The sequence below is a fragment of the Bufo gargarizans genome, chromosome 10, assembly GCF_014858855.1.
Source record: "Bufo gargarizans isolate SCDJY-AF-19 chromosome 10, ASM1485885v1, whole genome shotgun sequence".
NCBI classification, from domain to species: Eukaryota; Metazoa; Chordata; class Amphibia; order Anura; family Bufonidae; genus Bufo; species Bufo gargarizans.
This window is the reverse complement of record NC_058089.1, coordinates 88,180,062-88,199,494: the sequence shown is the minus strand read 5'-3', so window position 1 is coordinate 88,199,494 and position 19,433 is coordinate 88,180,062. Positions and strand designations below refer to the sequence as shown.

Below are 19,433 nucleotides of genomic sequence, written 5' to 3'. Positions count from 1 at the left end.
TCTGAGAATGTTCTCCTGCTTTCCTCTGTAACCAAACTGTTCCCCCTCATAATGGGGTGTGAGATATGGTCAATAGGAGAACATTAGGGAATTGCTGAATATGCAATTCTATAAAAAAAAACAAATAAAGCTTTGGTCACTAATAGTCCCTTCATTCTGTCGCTTCCATTCTGTCGTCATCTGCTTGTAGCAGTGTTGGTGGATTTCCTCCATGCCTCCCTACCTCTTCTTTGTGCCTACAGCATCTGAAGGACAAGTTTTGGAATTTTATCTTTTACAAGTTCATCTTCATCTTTGGCGTCTTGAACGTGCAGACTGTGGAAGAGGTTGTCCTGTGGTTCTTGTGGTTTGCAGGCTTGGTCTTCCTCCATCTCATGGTCCAGCTGTGCCGAGACAGATTTGAATATGTATGTACAGCAAACGTAAAGGCTCGCTGCGTCGGCAGTGCCTGTCGCTGAATTAACTTTTTTCTTTTTGTCCCCTGCAGCTGTCATTCTCGCCCACCACCCCAATGAGCTGCCACGTCCGTGTGTTAGTTCTTCTCTCTGCCATGCTTGGGGTGTGCTGCTGCTTGGGTGTGCTGTGTGTGTTTGCTGGATATGTACACGGGATTCACACGCTGGCATTCATGGCTGCCGAGGCAAGTATAGCCCTATATATGTCAGTTACGGATCAATCTGTGTTCTTGCTTTCAGTCTTCCATTTTACAGGGCATTATGACTTCTGTATCCTTATGACTTCTTGCATCATGCCATAGGTTCTTATTTAACACGACTCGCACTTACAATTTTTGGTGCAATTTTTTTGAGCCAGGAGTGGATAAAAAAGGTAAGAAAAGTATAAAGAGAAGACTGTTACTTCTTCTCTTTTATATCCACCCCTGTGTATGGCTCAATAACTGCTGCAAAAACTTCATGTGTGATTCCAACTTCAACTCCTTAAGGACAGCCTTATTTCACCTTAACCCCTTCACGCAATATCACGTACATGTACGTGGGGGAATGTGGTGCCTCACCGCATCCCCACGTGCATGTACGTGATCGGCTTTCACTGTCAGCGCAGGGACCGAAGCGCTGAAGATTCAGTGAAGCCGGCGTGCTGGGGTTGCTAGGCAACCAGAGAAGCCGGAAGGAGATGTATTGGCCCCCTGACCCGCCCACGATCGCTGTGATTGGTCCAATACTGCAGAGGGACCAATCGCAGCGCATCGGGGCAGGTAAGGGGGGTTAGGGAGGGACTGTGTGCCTCTCCTTCTCTGATCGTCCCCATTCCTGTCAGGGAAGCTATCAGAGAAGGAGAGAGTGACATTCTGCTGTACCTGACATATGTATACTAGTCATGGAGCACTGCTACTTAGCGCTCCATGACTAGTATACTCCTCATCGCATTTAACTGTCACCATGTCTGCAGACATGGTGACAGCGCTGAGTGCCAGCTGTTACACACAGCCAGGCACTCAGGCTCAATGCCGAGGGGGGTCCTGTGACCCCCGTATCGGCGATCGGGTAGTTAGGCACCCCCCCCTATGGGCGATCGCTTTATGTAGTTTCTGATCCCTGCGGTCCCTGACCGCAGGGATCAGAAACCTAAAAATTGCCCCAAACCGATTTTTTTTAACCCCCCCCTGCACCCCTGAATTCATTTATGCGGCGGGGTGCAGGGGGGCGGTATGTGGGCGGTGCGGGCGGTGCGGGGCGGTGCAGCAGTTGCGGGAGGCGGGCGGTGCGGCAGGCGGGATCGCGATCCCCCGCCCGCCTCCCGTTATAATCATCGTTGGCGTCTAGTGGGTTATACCAGGGTGCCAGCACATTGCTGGCACCCTGGTATAAACGGCTGACATCGGTGATGCGATGTCAGCCGTTTAACCCTTTCCATACCGCGGTCCGTACGGACCGCGGTATGGAAAAGGTTAACAGCTCAGGGAGCTCCCTCCCTCTCCCATCGGAGGGCTGCTGTACCTTTGCAGCCCCCCGATGGAGAGGGAGAGAGCCCCCAGACAGCCCCCCCAGAGCCCCGTCCTTACCCTTCCCCGTCTGCGCAGTTCTGAACATAACTGAGCAGACGGGGAAGGTTCCCATGGCAACAGGACGCCTCTCAGGCATCCTGCTGTCCATGGTGCTGAACAGATCTATGCTGAAAGCATAGATCTGTTCAGTGTAAGTATAATATAGCACAGTGTAATATATATTGTACTGTACTGTATTATACAGACATCAGACCCACTGGATCTTCAAGAACCAAGTGGGTCTGGGTCAAAAAAAAAAGTGAAAAAAGGAAAAATAAAGTTAAAATCAAAAAACACATTTATCACTGATTAAACATGAGAAAAATAAAATTCCCTACACATGTTTGGTATCGCCGCGTCCGTAACGACCTGATCTATAAAACGGTCATGTTACTTTTCCCGAACGGTGAACGCCATAAAAATAAAAAATAAAAAACTATGATGAAATTGAAATTTTGCCCACCTTACTTCCCCAAAAAAGATAACAAAAGTGATCAAAAAAGTCGCATGTACTCCAAAATTGTAACAATCAAACAGTCATCTCATCCCGCAAAAAATGAGACCCTACTTAAGATAATCGCCCAAAAACTGAAAAAACTATGGCTCTTAGACTATGGAAACACTAAAACATCATTTTTTTTGTTTCAAAAATGAAATCATTGTGTAAAACTTATATAAATAAAAAAAAAGTATACATATTAGGTATTGCCGCGTCCGTATCGACCGGCTCTATAAAAATATCACATGACCTAACCCCTCAGGTGACCACCGTAAAAAAATAAAAATAAAATCTGAGTAGAAAAAGCAATTTTTTGTCATCTTACGTCACAAAAAGTGTAATAGCAAGCGATCAAAAAGTCATATGCACCCCAAAATAGTGCCAATAAGACAGCCATCTCATCCCGCAAAAAATGAGACCCTACTTAAGATAATCGCCCAAAAACTGAAAAAACTATGGCTCTTAGACTATGGAAACACTAAAACATCATTTTTTTTGTTTCAAAAATGAAATCATTGTGTAAAACTTATATAAATAAAAAAAAGTATACATATTAGGTATTGCCGCGTCCGTATCGACCGGCTCTATAAAAATATCACATGACCTAACCCCTCAGGTGACCACCGTAAAAAAATAAAAATAAAAACGGAGTAGAAAAAGCAATTTTTTGTCATCTTACGTCACAAAAAGTGTAATAGCAAGCGATCAAAAAGTCATATGCACCCCAAAATAGTGCCAATCAAACTGTCATCTCATCCAGCAAAAAATGAGACCCTACTTAAGATAATCGCCCCAAAACTGTAAAAACTATGGCTCTTAGACTATGGAGAAACTAAAAAAAATTTGTTTTAAAAATGAAATCATTGTGTAAAACCTACATAAATAAAAAAAAATGTATACATTTTAGGTATCGCCGTGTCCGTGACAACCTGCTCTATAAAATTACCACATGATCTAACCTGTCAGATGAATGTTGTAAATAACAATAAAAAAAAACGATGCCAAAACAGCTATTTCTTGTTACCTTGCCGCACAAAAAGTGTAATATAGAGCAACCAAAAATCATATGTACCCTAAACTAGTACCAACAAAACTGCCACCTTATCCCGTAGTTTCCAAAATGGGGTCACTTTTTTGGAGTTTCTACTCTAGGGGTGCATCAGGGGGGCTTCAAATGGGACATAGTGTCAAAAAACTGTCCAGCAAAATCTGGCTTCCAAAAACCATACGGCGCACCTTTCACTCTACGCCCCGCTGTGTGGCCGTACAGTAGTTTACGGCCACATATGGGGCGTTTCTGTAAACAGCAGAGTCAGGGCAATAAAGATACAGTCTTGTTTGGCTGTTAACCCTTGCTTTGTTAGTGGAAAACATGGGTTAAAATGGAAAATTAGGCAAAAAAATGAAATTCTCAAATTTTATCCCCATTTGCCAATAACTCTTGTGCAACACCTGAAGGGTTAACGAAGTTTGTAAAATCAGTTTTGAATACCTTGAGGGGTGTAGTTTCTTAGATGGGGTCACTTTTATGGAGTTTCTACTCTAGGGGTGCATCAGGGGGCTTCAAATGGGACATGGTGTCAAAAAAACTGTCCAGCAAAATCTGCCTTCCAAAAACCATACGGCGCACCTTTCACTCTACGCCCCGCTGTGTGGCCGTACAGTAGTTTACGGCCACATATGGGGCGTTTCTGTAAACAGCAGAGTAAGGGCGATAAAGATACAGTCTTGTTTGGCTGTTAACCCTTGCTTTAGTTAGTGGAAAAAATGGGTTAAAATGGAAAATTAGGCAAAAAAATGAAATTCTCAAATTTCATCCCCATTTGCCAATAACTCTTGTGCAACACCTGAAGGGTTAACGAAGTTTGTAAAATCAGTTTTGAATACCTTGAGGGGTGTAGTTTATAGAATAGGGTCATTTTTGGGTGGTTTCTATTATGTAAGCCTCGCAAAGTGACTTCAGACCTGTAGTGGTCCCTAAAAATTGGATTTCTGAAAAATTTCAAGATTTGCTTCTAAACTTCTAAGCCTTGTAACATCCCCAAAAAATAAAATATCATTCCCAAAATAATTGAAACATGAAGTACACATATGGGGAATGTAAAGTCATCACAATTTTTGGGGGTATTACTATGTATTACAGAAGTAAAGAAACTGAAACTTTGACATTTGTAAATTTTTCCAAATTTGGGGTAAATTTGGTATTTTTTTATGCAAAAAAAATTAATTTTGGGACTTAATTTTTCCAGTGTCATGAAGTACAATATGTGACGAAAAAACAATCTCAGAACGGCCTCGATAAGTCAAAGCGTTTTAAAGTTATCAGCACTTAAAGTGACACTGGTCAGATTTGCAAAAAATGACCTGGTCCTTAAGGTGAAATAAGGCTGTGTCTTGAAGGGGTTAAGGACCAGGCAATTTTTTGCAAATCTGACCAGTGTCACTTTAAGTGGTGATAACTTTAAAACTCTTTTTACTTATCCAGGCCATTCTGAAATTGTTTTTTCGTCACATATTGTACTTCATGACACTGGTAAAATGGACAAAGAAAAAAAATCATTTTTATTTATAAAAAAAAATAAAAATTCCCAATTTTTTTAAAAAATTTGCAAATTTCCAAGTTTCAATTTCTCTACCTCTATAATACATAGTAATACCTACAAAAATAGGTATTACTTTACATTCCCCATATGTCTACTTCATGTTAGGGTCATTTTGGGAATGACATTTTATTCATGGGTGACGTTACAAGGCTTAAAAGTTTAGAAGTAAATCTTGAAATTTCTCAGAAATTTTCAAAAACCAACTTTTTAAGGACCAGTTCAGGTCTGAAGTCACTTTGCGAGGCTTACATAATAGAAACCACCAAAAAATGACCCCATTCTAGAAACTACACCCCTCAAGGTATTCAAAACTGATTTTACAAATGTCGTTAACCCTTTAGGTGTTCCACAAGAATGAATGGAAAATAGAGATACAATTTCAAAATTTCACTTTTTTGGCAGATTTTCCATTTTAATCAATTTTTCCCAGTAACAAAGCAAGGGTTAAGAGCCAAACAAAACTCAATATTTATGGCCCTGATTCTGTAGTTTACAGAAACACCCCATATGTGGTCGTAAACTGCTGTACGGGCACACGGCAGGGTGCAGACGGAAAGGAATGCAATACGGTTTTTGGAAGGCAGATTTTGCTGGACTTTTTTTTTTACACCATGTCCCATTTGAAGCCCCCCTGATGCACCCCTAGAGTAGAAACTCCAAAAAAGTGACCCCATTTTAGAAACTACGGGATAGGGTGGAAGTTTTGTTGGTACTAGTTTAGGGTACATATGATTTTTGGTTGCTCTATAGTACACTTTTTGTGAGGCAAGGTAACAAGAAATAGCTGTTTTGGCACCGTTTTTTTTAAAGTTTTTTTTTTTTTTTGTTTTGTTATTTACAACATTTATTCATATTTGAGACATACCCTGGGTAAGGTTTATCAAATAGTTTTAAAGATGCCTATAATGGAGTTGAACCTATCTAAACCAGGTGAAAATTTAATACTTCACTTTTATTATTATTTGGATTAAAATACGTGCTTTATACCTTTTTATTTAATTTTACTTGATGAACCAAATAATAGAAAAAGATAAAAAATACAGTAAACACTCCACTGCGTGGTCAAATGATGTTCAGTGAGTCAGGAGGGAGAATACGTGCACTATCTCTCACCCCTGTCAGTGTTTTTTTTTTCCCACTTTGGGACTTCAACTTTTGGGGGTCTAATCCCTTTTACAATGCATTCCAATACTTCTGTATTGGAATGCATTGGCTGTATGAGTAATACTGTGTGTATTACTCATACAGCTTCTGGCCTGTGAGATCCAGGTGGCTGGATCTCACAGGCTTGTCACCAGAAGGCAGCACCTCGCATTTAGCCAAGGTGCCTGATCAATGATTTGAGCAGGCACTGGGTTCTGATCACTGCCCGCTGTTGATCGGAAATACACAGGGCGTCCTTAAGTACCAGAACATCAGGGCGTACCTGTACACCCTGTGTCCGTAACAGGTTAAAGGCTATGTACACACTTGAGGGCATTTTTTTAAAATTTATTTTAGGGCATTTTAAAAATAATTTTCTCAATTGGTATTTGTTAAAAATATTACGCCGTTCTGCCACAGAAGAATGTTTTTCTAGCTGTGTGAATGGTACTTTCACTTTGTGCCGGTCATTTAATAAACCTTACCTCTAAATTACTAAAAGGTCATAAAAACTTATTTAAGCCACATTCTTATCAGTAAGATAAGAACTGAGCTATAATGGAAGAGAATGAAAATGTAAAGCCTACTATTAGAGAAACTCAAGGCTGAGACGGGTTCAACATTTTTAATAAAGACCAATTGAAAAAAATGATTTTTAGTTCAAAATGAGTACAATGCAATAGTAACAAATTGCCCTCAAAGATGTTAATAGCCTTGAAATAAATATTATGGTGAAAGACCTACCGTATATTTCGTCCTATAAGACGCACTTGCCCATAAGACGCACCTAGGTTTTAGAGGAGGACAATAAGAAAAAAATATCAGATCACCAATCGGAACCCAAATATTAACCTAGACCTCAGCTCACAGCCCCAATCAAATCCCCACTCTTAATAAATCTTAATAAGACCTCAGTTTAGAGCCCAATATAAAAAAGACCCCCAATCAGACCTCAGATCGGTCCTCCATGCCTCATATCGGTCCTCCAGCCATATGTAATCAGCCTCAGATCACAAAATAAATAAACCACTTACCTCTCCTTCTCCTGGACACTGCCGATCCTCTTCCTCCTGCTGTCGGCTGTGATGTGAACTGGCGCACACAGCGTAAGATCACAGTGCGTCATCACGCTGTGCGCAGCCACTGCACAGCCGAGGACCAGGAAACGGTGAGTACAGAGCCTTTACCGCTTCCTGGTCCTTGGGTACTAATGAGCGCTTCCATAATGTAAGTGCTCATTAGTATTCGCCCCATAAGACACAGGGGCATTCCCCCCCCCCCCCTATCCAAATTGGGGGGGAAAAAGTGCGTCTTATGGGGCGAAAAATACGGTATATGGTGTGACCTGTGACGGTGGTCTCCAGCTGTTTTGAAACTACTTATCCCAATGTAAGGTGACAGCCTGGTGCTGACAGAGCATACTGGGAGTTGTAGTTTTACAACTGTTGGAGACCGCTGTCATAGAATATGCCCCTGGTGTTTTATCAGTGGTAACCTCACCGATGTGGAACGTCTGTGAGAGTCTACAGTACCTGCCCACTACACTCATTATAACAGTCTGTGGAGATTTAGGGTTTGCAGTGTAAATTGAACAGTGGTGCAAATTTTAAAAATCTTTTGCATGTCAGTTTATGCTGAATTTCCAATATCAAAATCTGCTGCAGAAAATACCCTTAACAGTATCAGCCAAGCAGTTGCTTCAAGTCATCAGAACACGACTCCTATTTCCGTGACTGGTGGGGGAAGTTGTCATCGTGTTTTGGCAGATCCCCTCCTTTTATCAGATATGCATTGTTTGTATAAATGCGTTTCTGGTTTATGCATTTACTAAGCTGCACAGAGAAAACTTTTCATGGTAGTACGTTTTCTTTTCTATCCTCATCTTTATGTACTGTGGATACTATCCATCCTCTACCATTGCCCTTCTTGTAATGAGCAGCGACATCTGCTGCCAGCCTGTATGGACCTCATGCCCATGATATCGCTCGTATTGCAGTGCTAGGTTGATGAATGATCACATTTATTATGTCTTTATTACTACACAGACCCTGCTGTGTGTGCATAATAGCATTATAAAATAATTACGCTGATAACCAGTATACGTTTCCCTTATGCTGGTTTATTAGTCATGTCAATTACATTTCTCAAGGTTTTTATTTACAGTAATTATTTTATTATGTTAACATTTCTGCCAAATCAAGCAGGGCTCCCATTATGCATTTATGGTTTCTTACTACGTTATATTCGTTTAAATCCGTGTACAGTAGGCAGACAGATGCAGCAGGGTGAGCCTCCCAGGCTCCTGTGTCCTCCCGTACTTCTAACACCTACCTGTTTTTTTTCTTGTAGTGTTTGCTGGTGACCACAAGAACAGCCCATGTTGTGTTACGGTGAGTAGGGTGAGATCATCCTCCTATACCCTGGGATCAGCAGCCTTCGGCACTCCAGTTGTTCAGAAACTACAACTCCCAGAATCTCCCTTTCACTTCTTTAGGAGTGACAAGAGCAGCCAAGTAATGTGAATGCTGGGAGCTGTAGTTTCAAAGCGGCTGGAGTGTTGAAGGTTGCTTGACCATAATTATGGTTTGTACTGTTCTTCCAATCGCATTAGTTTATTAATATTGCTGCACATGATGATGAGCATTTAAAATGGGTTATCTCATTATAAGTGTAAGAAATTAAAGCAGACATCATATCGTACATGACAATCTAACAAAGCTATAACCAGCCCTGTACCTCACATGGATCCAGAGATCTCCACATGTATTGTTCCAATTGCTCTGCTACATTTATTTCAAGCAGTTAGCTCACTCGGGGCGGGTGTCCTTTTGTCGGGGCGGGTGTCCTTTTGTCGGGGCGGGTGTCCTTTTGTCGGGGCGGGTGTCCTTTTGTCGGGGCGGGTGTCCTTTTGTCGGGGCGGGTGTCCTTTTGTCGGGGCGGGTGTCCTTTTGTCGGGGCGGGTGTCCTTTTGTCGGGGCGGGTGTCCTTTTGTCGGGGCGGGTGTCCTTTTGTCGGGGCGGGTGTCCTTTTGTCGGGGCGGGTGTCCTTTTTCCTGCAGCTGGTGGCAGTTGGAGAATGGAACTGAGCATGTGCATCCTCCTCAGCGAAGTGGACAGAGAAATTTCAGAATGAGCAAACAGCAGGTGGCGCTATACAGATAGCCTGGACATTTCTCCTCAGGCAGTGACTGCTGCAGAGGAAATGTGGCTTTGCATGGTAAACATGCACACCTCCAAGCTCTATGTAGAGGAGGACTAGCTCCTGTCAGACACCGTTGGCAGCAGTTATCTCTTGGGGAAATAAAGGGTTATACATGTTGAAATATGATTCTTGTTTTTCCCCAGCAGCAGATGTCAGGGAACAACTAAGCCGCCCCCCCATACACATTAAATTGTCATCCGAGCCAACAAGAAACTTCCAACTTTTTCATATATTTATATATTTTTATAAGTGTATCTTATGCACACCTTGGGGGAGATTTAGGGTACTTTCACACTTGCGTTGTTTGATTCCGGCAGGCAGTTCCGTTGCCTGAACTGACTGCCTGATCAGGCAAACTGTATGCAAACGGATGTCATTATTTCTGACTGATCAGGCATTTTTCTGACTGATCAGGATCCTGATCAGTCAGAAAAATGCCTGATCAGTCAGAAAAATGCATTGCAATACCGGATCCGTTTTTCCGGTGTCATCAGGCAAAACGGATCCGTTTTTTTCATTTTTTTCATTTTTAAAGGTCTGCGCATGCGCAGACCGGAATGACGGATCCGGCATTCCGGTATTTTGAATGCCGGATCCGGCACTAATACATTCCTATGGAAAAAAATGCCGGATCCGGCATTCAGGCAAGTCTTCAGTTTTTTTCGCCGGAGATAAAACCGTAGCATGCTACGGTTTTCTCTTTTGCCTGATCAGTCAAAACGACTGAACTGAAGACATCCTGATGCAAACTGAACGGATTACTCTCCATTCAGAATGCATGGGGATATGCCTGATCAGTTCTTTTCCGGTATAGAGCCCCTGTGACGGAACTCTATGCCGGAAAAGAAAAACGCAAGTGTGAAAGTACCCTTACTAATCAAAACTCAGCAGATTTTTGGTGTAATTTGCTCCCCATGACTACCGTACTTGATTTCCAGCACTTTTTTTTTTTTAAGTGTTTGAGATGCTCTTTTTTTTCTGCTTGTGTAGAAAGGTTTGTTGCCTGTTGGAAAGGGGCTTCGCTTAAAGCGGTTGTTCATCCATTAATATTGATGACCTATCGCCAGGAGAGGTCATCAGTATCTAATCAACGGGGTCTGACACCCGGGACCCCCAGTGATGAGCTGTTTGAAGAGGAGGCAGTGCTCCAGTACTACTCCCTCTTCATTACACAACACTTCATCTCAGTGCAGTGTATTGATGAGTAATCGTTCCAATCAAGTGAATGGAGAAAGTACTTGTAATTAAACTATGCCGCCACACCACAGGAGATGAGGTGTAGTCTAAAGACCAGAAAGCAGCTCTCACATGGACCTCCTCCTTGTCAAACAGCTGATCAGTGGGGGTCCCGGGTGTCAGACCACCACCGATCAGATACTGATGACCTATCCTGACGATAGGTCATCAATATTACTAGATGAACGACTGCTTTAAGCGAAGCCCCTTTCCAACAGGCAAAAAAATAAGCATGGGTGGGTCGCCGACCCCTGGCAACACTGCCAGTCAGCTGTCTGAAGAGGCTGTGGCATTTGTGCCACGTCCTCTTCACTGTTTTAACTGCACGTGGTCTAACTTGTAGCGGCAGTGCAGTGTAATTGGAACTGCTTGTCACTTTCGCGTGAATTGGACAGGTCATCAGTATACTAGCACTGCACAAGCCCTTTAAAGGGAGTCTGTCACCTACCTGACCGGTTTTAAACCGATCACATAGTTCAGTGGGACACAAAGACATGACACAGGTGTTACCTTTGTTTAGTTTTTCAGATCATCCAAATCGCCCAAAAATTTGTTTTTATTATTAGCTAATGAGCCGTCGCAAGTGTCCAGGGGCGGAGAGTTTGCTGAAAATGCCCAAGTTCCCCCGCCTCACTCGCACCTAACTCCGCCCCTCAGTAAGCTCAGGCCAGCCCTGTGACATCATATTATCCTATAGGCCGTTCGTGCATCGCAGAGGCACAGAGATATGTAGTGCGCATGCGCCGATTTTACGCAGTAACTGGTGCATGCGCGCACTGTCCATCTCTGTGCCTCTTCCCACTGTGGGCAGAACACTGCGCATGCCCGGGCCAGGCAGCGATGTGCAAACGGCCCATAGGGCTGGCCTGAGCTTACTGAGGGGCGGAGTGAGGCGCGAGTGAGGAGGGGGAACTTGGGCACTTACAGCAAACTCTCCGCCCCTGGGCACTTGCGGCGGCTCATTAGCATATCATGAAATCTACTTTTTGGGCGATTTGGATGACCTGAAAAACGAAACAAAGCTAACATTTGTGTCCCACTGAACTATGTGTTTGGTTTAAAACCGGTCAGGTTGGTGACGGACTCCCTTTTAAAGACACACCAGATTTATCATCCAGCATCAGCCATTGATATCTCTGGCACATCTTTAGACATTGTCAGTTAATCTTCTCCAGAGAACTCGCATCCTTCCATCACATGTCATTGACTTCTGCTGTGAATATCTACATTTCCTACAATAAAATACCATATTTCTCGCAGCTATGTGATTCACCTGTGGGACCTTAATCATGAGGGAACGTGGGAAGGCAAAGGGACTTATGTATATTATACAGATTTTGTGATGGAGCTCAGTCACCTTTCCATGGACCTGATGCATCATATTCACATGTTGGTGAGTGACTTATTTTCTTCTGACCTAATCGGTAAAGAAATAAGAGTGGTTCTTGTTTATGTCTTTTTTGTTTTTTTTTCTCCTTAAGCTATTTGGCAACATTTGGCTTTCCATGGCAAGCCTGGTTATCTTCATGCAATTGCGTCACCTTTTCCATGAACTGCAGCGCAGACTCCGCCGTCACAAAAATTATTTGCGGGTTGTTGGGAACATGGAGGCTCAGTAAGTGTATTTTTTTTCCATCTAATCTCTGGCTATTAATATGAAACTTCATGTGGAGATGTCCCTAAGGATGTTCCATCAAACTCCAGTATATTGGAGCTAAAAAGCTTCCAGGAGGCGGCACAGTGGGAAGGGTGAGAGGATAAGCATTTTATGACACCTAGGGGACTTTGACAGTAGCTTCTAGAATGACTACTTTACCTTTGCAGGTAAGTTTTTTTTTTTTTTTTTTTTTTGTTTTTTTTTTTGAGCAAGGATTTTTCCATCTAAAAAAACTGAATAAAAAAAAGTCATCTGTATCTATCCCAAAATGGTGCCAATAAAAACTACAGCTTGACCTGCAAAAAGAAAGCCATCAAATAGCTTTGTAGTTCTGGGTGTCAGAATATGGAGCAAGCATTTGAAAAACTCTTATAAATTTGATATTGCAGTAATCGTGCTGAGATGCGCCTTAAAGGTATTGTCCTTTTTAATTGCACAGTGAATGCCGTAAAAACAAAACCCAATGATAGAAAACAGCCGACTGTAGAGCTGGCCTTACACAATAAACTTTTGTCAGATGAACCTGCCGAAAACAGGGAGTTCGGCCGACACTAATATGTATCAAGAGCTCTACCCCAACAGAAGATGTCGGAGGACACAAGGATCGGACGGAATTAGTATTTTTACTCGATTCTTTTGTTATCTGGGAAGATAGGCCTCCACCGGAACGGACAAGCAGAGGCTTTCTCTGCTCTATCCATAGCATATGCAAACGTGTTTCGCTGAGCCTAACTTGTATGGGGAAGCCGGGGGGGCAGGAGGCTATTGATTGAGTAAAGGCAGCTTGCAGGTAAAAAAAGCTATGGCTGTTGGAAGGTGACGGATTAAAAAAACACACAAATTGTCTCAGTCCTCAAAGAAGACCTGTAATCCTTCCTGACATGTTTTAGTAACTACTTGCATCCCCCATGTATTAAACATTCTGGGGCATCTGTTCTTATTAGTCCATGTTGTACCATTCCTTTATTATTCTTGCTAGAAGTTATGAATTAATTACTAGCAGTTTGCAGTAAAGGTCCAGCTGGGTGTTACCAGTTGGGGGGGGGGGGGGTGTCCCTACACAGCCTGACACTGATTGGATAATGTCAGACTGTGCAGGGACCCCCCCTTCCCCTCCCATCTGTTAACACCCAGCTTATATGTACCTACATTGCAAACTGCTAGTCATTCATGCATAACTTCTAGCAGGAATAATAAAGGTACAGTATGGTACAACATGGAGCCATAAGAACAGATGCTCCAGAATCTTTATTACATGGGGAATGCAAGAAGTTACTAAAACAGACATGGTGGGGGAGGTGACAGGGTCTCTTTTAGGGGTTACTTATTGTTAAAAGCAAAATTCTCTTGTCCCTCAGTCAGCAGCTGATTTATATTGGACATATTGTGTGGCCTGACAATCTCTTGGGTTTTTCACTTTTCCTCTGTGATGCCCTCCCTGATGTGCAGTACGAGTGGTGCTGAATGCATTGATCCAATCAGACTTATTTACCTGCAGCGACCCCCCCCCCCCCCCCCCCCTTCTTCTCCCTGATGATGTTTGACTGTAACATTAAAAGAGAATCTGCAGCTGCATCCCCCCCCTCCTCCTCTGGACAGACTTCTGGGGGACAGGGCTGCTTTGTGGCCACATATAGAGAGCCTGCAGGCCGAGAAGGTGGCTTACAGGTTGCTGGAGGGTCATGAAGATGCCGCTGCCCCCTAATAAGATATATAAATGGTTTCTTGTACTACTACAATCGTTTACAGTTTTAAAGGGAAACCTAACTTATTGTATACAAAGGTTTATTTTCTTGGGCTTGAAGGGGCTTTCCAGGAGATTTTTACTGATGACCTGGCCTTTGGATAGGTCATCCGTATCTGATAGACACTCGGGGCCTCTGCCGATCAGCTATTTGAAAAGGCATCAGCATTAGTGGCACAGCGGTCTTCTCCAGGTTTTCCTAGGCTGTGTGACATCACATTCATTGGTCACATGGCCTAGGTACAGCTCACCCCATAGAAGTGAATGGGGCTCAGTGTGATACCAAGCAGAGGCACTATACAATGAGAAAACAGCTGGTCAGTGGGGGTCCTGGGTGTCAGACCCCCACGATTAGATACTGATGACCTACTCTGAGGATGGGTCATCAGTATTAAAGTCTAAAAAAAAAAAAACTAACACATTCATTTCAACATTTTTCACAGTTTCTGACATTTACTCCTAGTTCACATTCCATCTGTAAGGTCACTTGGGGTCACACTAGATAACGCCACAGCCAATATTTTATTTCGGCTTGTATTTCTTTAATCACATTCCCAGTGGCTCAGAAGTTACATATGTAACTGCACAAAGGGCTTACTAAGATAGAACTGTTTTGCCTTAATGTCCATCTTCATGTATGGGGTAAAAGGGGAGGCTTTTAAAGGAAATGTGTCACCAAAAATGTTATCTGCCAGATAGTAGCACATCTCCTTTTTTTATTTTCTGATTTATAGATTTTTTTTAATTCAATTTTCTGAACATGATTATGGGGGTGGCCATCTTTCCTGAACATGATTATGGGGGTGGCCATCTTTCCTGAGCATAACTATGGGGGTGGCCATTTTTACTGAGCGTGATTATGGGGGTGGCCATCTTTCCTGAGCATGATTATGGGGGGTGGCCATCTTTTCTGAGCATGATTATGGGGGGGTGGCCATCTTTTCTGAGCATGATTATGGGGGTGGCCATCTTTCCTGAGCATGATTATGGGGGGGTGGCCATCTTTCCTGAGCATGATTATGGGGGGGTGGCCATCTTTCCTGAGCATGATTATGGGGGGGTGGCCATCTTTCCTGAGCATGATTATGGGGGGGTGGCCATCTTTCCTGAGCATGATTATGGGGGGGTGGCCATCTTTCCTGAGCTCTTCTAATGAGCAAGGAGTCCTGCAGACCTGAGCGAGTTACACCACTTCTGTCAGGAGAAATGGGCCAGCAACTTGAGCAGCTACCCAAGACGCTTGACCCAATTAGATCATTTAAAGGCAATGTCACCAAATACTAAGCTTGTGACTGTAAACCTCCTGAGACACTGGGAATGAAATAATGAAAGAAATAAAAGCGGAAATAAATCATGATCTCCGGTATTATTCTGACATCTTACGTTCTGGAAACATACCAGGGTTAATTGTCAGGAATTGTGGAAAAACTGGCACTTAATGACTATGGCCAAGGTGCATGTGAAGGTCTGCTCTCACCTGTAAATAATAGCTCCTGAGCTCAGCTCAGCGCAGATCGCAGCAGCGCTCCTATTACAGACCCGGTGCTTAATGCTATTTTCACTTCCAATAGCTTTGCAGTAGCCACTGCTGAGGAGCTGGAGGCCAATAACGATGACTGCGCCATCTGCTGGGATTCAATGCAAGCTGCGCGCAAGCTACCCTGTGGGCATCTGTTTCACAAGTAGGTGGTATACTCTCTATTACTTTTCCTATTACATTGAAAAATCTGAATTGATAAAGAGTTGGTGTTAGATTTCTGTCCTCAGAAACATGCTTAGTACACTGGCTGACGTTAGACATGTGCTAATGTCAGCTGAATGTTAGGGCTGTATTACACCAGCTGATTATCTGACAGATTTCCTGACCACAATGATTACACACACAGATCTTTTTTTATACACACCAACTATTGGTCTAATTGGACACATAATCTGTTGGTGTAATACAGCCCTTAGTTTCTTTGTTTCTAGGTGCCTCTGAATCACTAAAAATAACTTATTTTATGCAAATTAGCCTCTTAGAGCAATGGGGGTGTTGCCCCTACTCATAGATGTTCCGTTCTCCCTCCTCATCTTGATTGACAGGGCCAAGCAGTGTTCACATCATCCTGCCTGGCCGTGAGTTCAGTGCAAATCTCACACCTGCTCCGTTCCATTCAGTGGTGCTCTCCAGCCGCTGCGCTTCCTCACTGCACCCCTCAGTCTTCTGGGTGTACTGTGACGTATGCGGCGTCGTAAGGAGGTCCGCGACCGGCAAGCATCATTCCTTTACTATGCCTGTGCTGCACACTGAAGGGCACAGTGCAGCTGCGTGATTTTCACTGTACTCACGGCCTGGCAGGATGATGTGAACACCGCCTGGCCCTGTCAATCGAGATGTGCAGGGTGCAGCAGGAGGAGGGAGAACAGAGCCTCTAGACCAGGGGTAGGCAACCTCCGGCACTCCAGCTGTTGTGAAACTACAACTCCCAGCATGCATACTCCAGCTGTGGTAAAACTACGACTCCCAAGATGTTCATTTGCTTGGCTGTTCTCAGAACTCCCATATAAATGAATGGAGCATGCTGGGAATTGTAGTTTCACAACAGCTGGAGTGCCGAAGGTTGCTGATCTCTGCTCTAGACGTAGGGCGCAACCTTATTGCCATCATTGCTCCTAGAGGCTCATTTGCATAAAATAAGTTAATTTTTTTCTCTAAAATGGAGGAACCTAGAAAAAAAGAGGCTAAGGCTTCATGCACACGACTGTTGTTCGGGTCCGCATCCGAGCTGCAGTTTTTGCGGCTCGGGTGCGGATCCATTCACTTCAATAGGGCAGCAAATGATGCGGATAGCACTCAGTGTGCTGTCCGTATCCGTTGCTCCGTTCCGTCGCCCCGCTAAAAAAATAAACCATTTATATTAAAGGCTGTCCGTGCCATTCCGCAAATTGCGGAACGCGCATGGACGCCATCCGTGTTTTGCGGACCGCAAAACACACCGCGGTCTACTGCATGAGGCCTAACACTGTTAGCGTATGTCTTATGATGAGAGAAACCTTTAAAGGGCATCTGCCTGCAGATCTGTCCCTATGACACTGGCTGACCTGTTACATGTGCACTTGGCAGCTGAAGGCATCTGTGTTGGTCCCATGTCCATATGTGCCCTGCATTACTGAGAAAAATGATGTTTTAATAAATGCTAATTAACCTCTAGGAGCAATGGGGGCGTTGTCGTTACACCTAGAGGCTCTGCAACTGCCGCACCCGCTACACTTCGATAGGGAGCGGTAGTTGCAGAGATAGCAGAGCCTCTAGGTGTGACGGCATGCACAACACTTGGTCATGGTATTGTAGGTTAGCCATGTTCACTACATATTTTTTTCCCTTTTAAAGAGTAACTGCCTTTTCATTTTTTGTTTTGCTAATGTGTAGGGACAGACAGGGAACATTTTTGTAGTATACTTTTATTTAGGGAAAACGTTTATTTGTGGTTGAAAACTGGGGCTGAAATGTCCCTTAGCAGCACTCTTTTAAATGAGTGTTTCTAAGGGACATTCGTCTTCTATCAGCACAGGAGAGACGGACTGTGCGGGAGCCTCACAGCCTCGTGGGGACAGGGGCCTCATGTGTTTAAAGTAAATATACATTTCCCCTTTTTATAAAATATGAACTTGTACACTATGTATATGCTGACAGACCAGCATGGCTTGCGCTGTCAGTGAGCTGCTTTCCCCCTGCACTCCCAGCGTGCTGACTAATGAACCAGCTGCTGGGATCAAGGCCTTTATATACTGTATAGCAGCTTCCCCCTGCCTGTAGTGACCACTTACCGCTCGGTCAGGCATTGATCCCTGCATCTGTACCGTTCACTGTCCCTACACATTAGCAAATAAATGAAACGGCAGTTACGCTTTAAGTTCTGAGATGACAAAACTCTGCTGTTGTCTCCACAGCTCATGCCTCCGCTCTTGGCTGGAACAGGACACTTCATGTCCGACTTGTAGAATGTCTCTCAATATGGCTGATGGCACCAGACCTCGTGGAGCGCAGCCGAGAGACAACATAGATCCAAATATGATCCCCCTAACCGTGACAGAGGTGCGACCCCGCCTCAATCAGCACAATCACTTCTTCCATTTTGATGGTAAGAATAGTGTTAGTGGCTTTCTGCTCTGGTTAATTAGACTGGAGTCCAAAGATGTTATCTAGATGTGAAGATGAGACTTGTCAAATTCTTTCTCTGAAAAATACAGGTTCAAGGTTTGCAAGTTGGCTGCCAAGTTTCTCAGTTGAAGTGATGCACACAACAAATATCATCGGAATTGCTCAAGCAAGTAACTCTCAGCTAAATGCCATGGTATGTACAGTATGGAGGGCAATGAACTCGTTTGCCATACTTTTCTGGTGCAATAACACTTAGCTGTGACGTTTTAGAAATTCACTATGTGAGTGATGACCTGTCGTGTGGTGGTAGATACAAAATCTGTGCTCCTATCTCCACAGGCCCAGCAGGTTTTAGACATGTTTCCTCAAGTACCTTATCACCTGGTCTTGCAGGATCTGCAGATTACTCGCTCCGTGGAGATCACTACGGACAATATTTTAGAGGGACGCATTCTAGTGCCTTTTCCCACACAGGTGAGTGTTTTTAATAACAGTTGAATCAAAATGAAATATATAGAATACTTTCAGAAGGTTATGGCAAAGCTATGGAAGAAAATAAGCCACATTTGTTATATATTGTCTTGCAGAGGTCTGATGAGCCCAGATCGGACGGGTCTTCTGAAGCTAATGAGCAACAAGAAACTAATGGAGATGTCCAGGTAATGACGAAGCCTGACATCTAGTTTTTCTACATTGAGGAGCTGCACATACATTTGACAGCAGGCATGTTTTTGGTACCCTGTGTATACTTTTGTCTTTTCTCAGACCGAGCGAGTTCCATTGAACTTGACCCCAAGTATGGAGGAATACGGAGACTTCAGTGAAGCAGAGGTACAGCCCACTGATGCAGAAGACTTTGAGGCCAGAGGCAGCCGGTTCTCCAAATCTGCAGAAGAGAGGCAACGAATGCTAAGCCAAAGAAAGGAGGACGTGGTGCAGCTGGCAAGAAGGTAAATAGGAGCACATATTAGATCATACTCATTAACGCTTAAAAGTTGGAAGTCTAACTTCTGATGCAGATTTTTTGATTTACTCTTCCTGTTTACAAGGAGAGAAGCGTTTGTTATTATGAGGCTATTCCATTTTAAATTCAGGCCTTTATAAGTTGTGAAAGGGTGAATGGAATAGTGTGGTGCAGAGTGCTATTTTATGTGTAATCGGCTACAAGTTACTCTATACACTTTCCAGTAATTGATCTGTC

At 43.5% G+C, this 19,433-nt stretch overlaps 1 protein-coding gene across 2 annotated transcripts in view; it reads left to right on the top strand.

Annotated features, from left to right (window-relative positions):
* The window catches only part of AMFR (autocrine motility factor receptor), a 35,534-nt gene that overhangs the window by 12,560 nt on the left and 3,541 nt on the right, over nucleotides 1–19,433 (top strand). Inside the window, exons 3-13 of one of the 2 annotated variants that reach the window (XM_044269965.1) lie at nucleotides 243–407; nucleotides 488–640; nucleotides 8,600–8,640; nucleotides 11,948–12,080; nucleotides 12,169–12,302; nucleotides 15,660–15,770; nucleotides 18,022–18,212; nucleotides 18,322–18,425; nucleotides 18,626–18,706; nucleotides 18,820–18,891; nucleotides 18,998–19,182. In XM_044269965.1, the coding sequence (XP_044125900.1) occupies nucleotides 243–407; nucleotides 488–640; nucleotides 8,600–8,640; nucleotides 11,948–12,080; nucleotides 12,169–12,302; nucleotides 15,660–15,770; nucleotides 18,022–18,212; nucleotides 18,322–18,425; nucleotides 18,626–18,706; nucleotides 18,820–18,891; nucleotides 18,998–19,182 (1,370 nt within the window). Of the gene's footprint in view, nucleotides 1–242; nucleotides 408–487; nucleotides 641–8,599; nucleotides 8,641–11,947; nucleotides 12,081–12,168; nucleotides 12,303–15,659; nucleotides 15,771–18,021; nucleotides 18,213–18,321; nucleotides 18,426–18,571; nucleotides 18,707–18,819; nucleotides 18,892–18,997; nucleotides 19,183–19,433 lie in introns of both variants that reach the window. The other variant, XM_044269964.1, reaches the window with a different exon arrangement.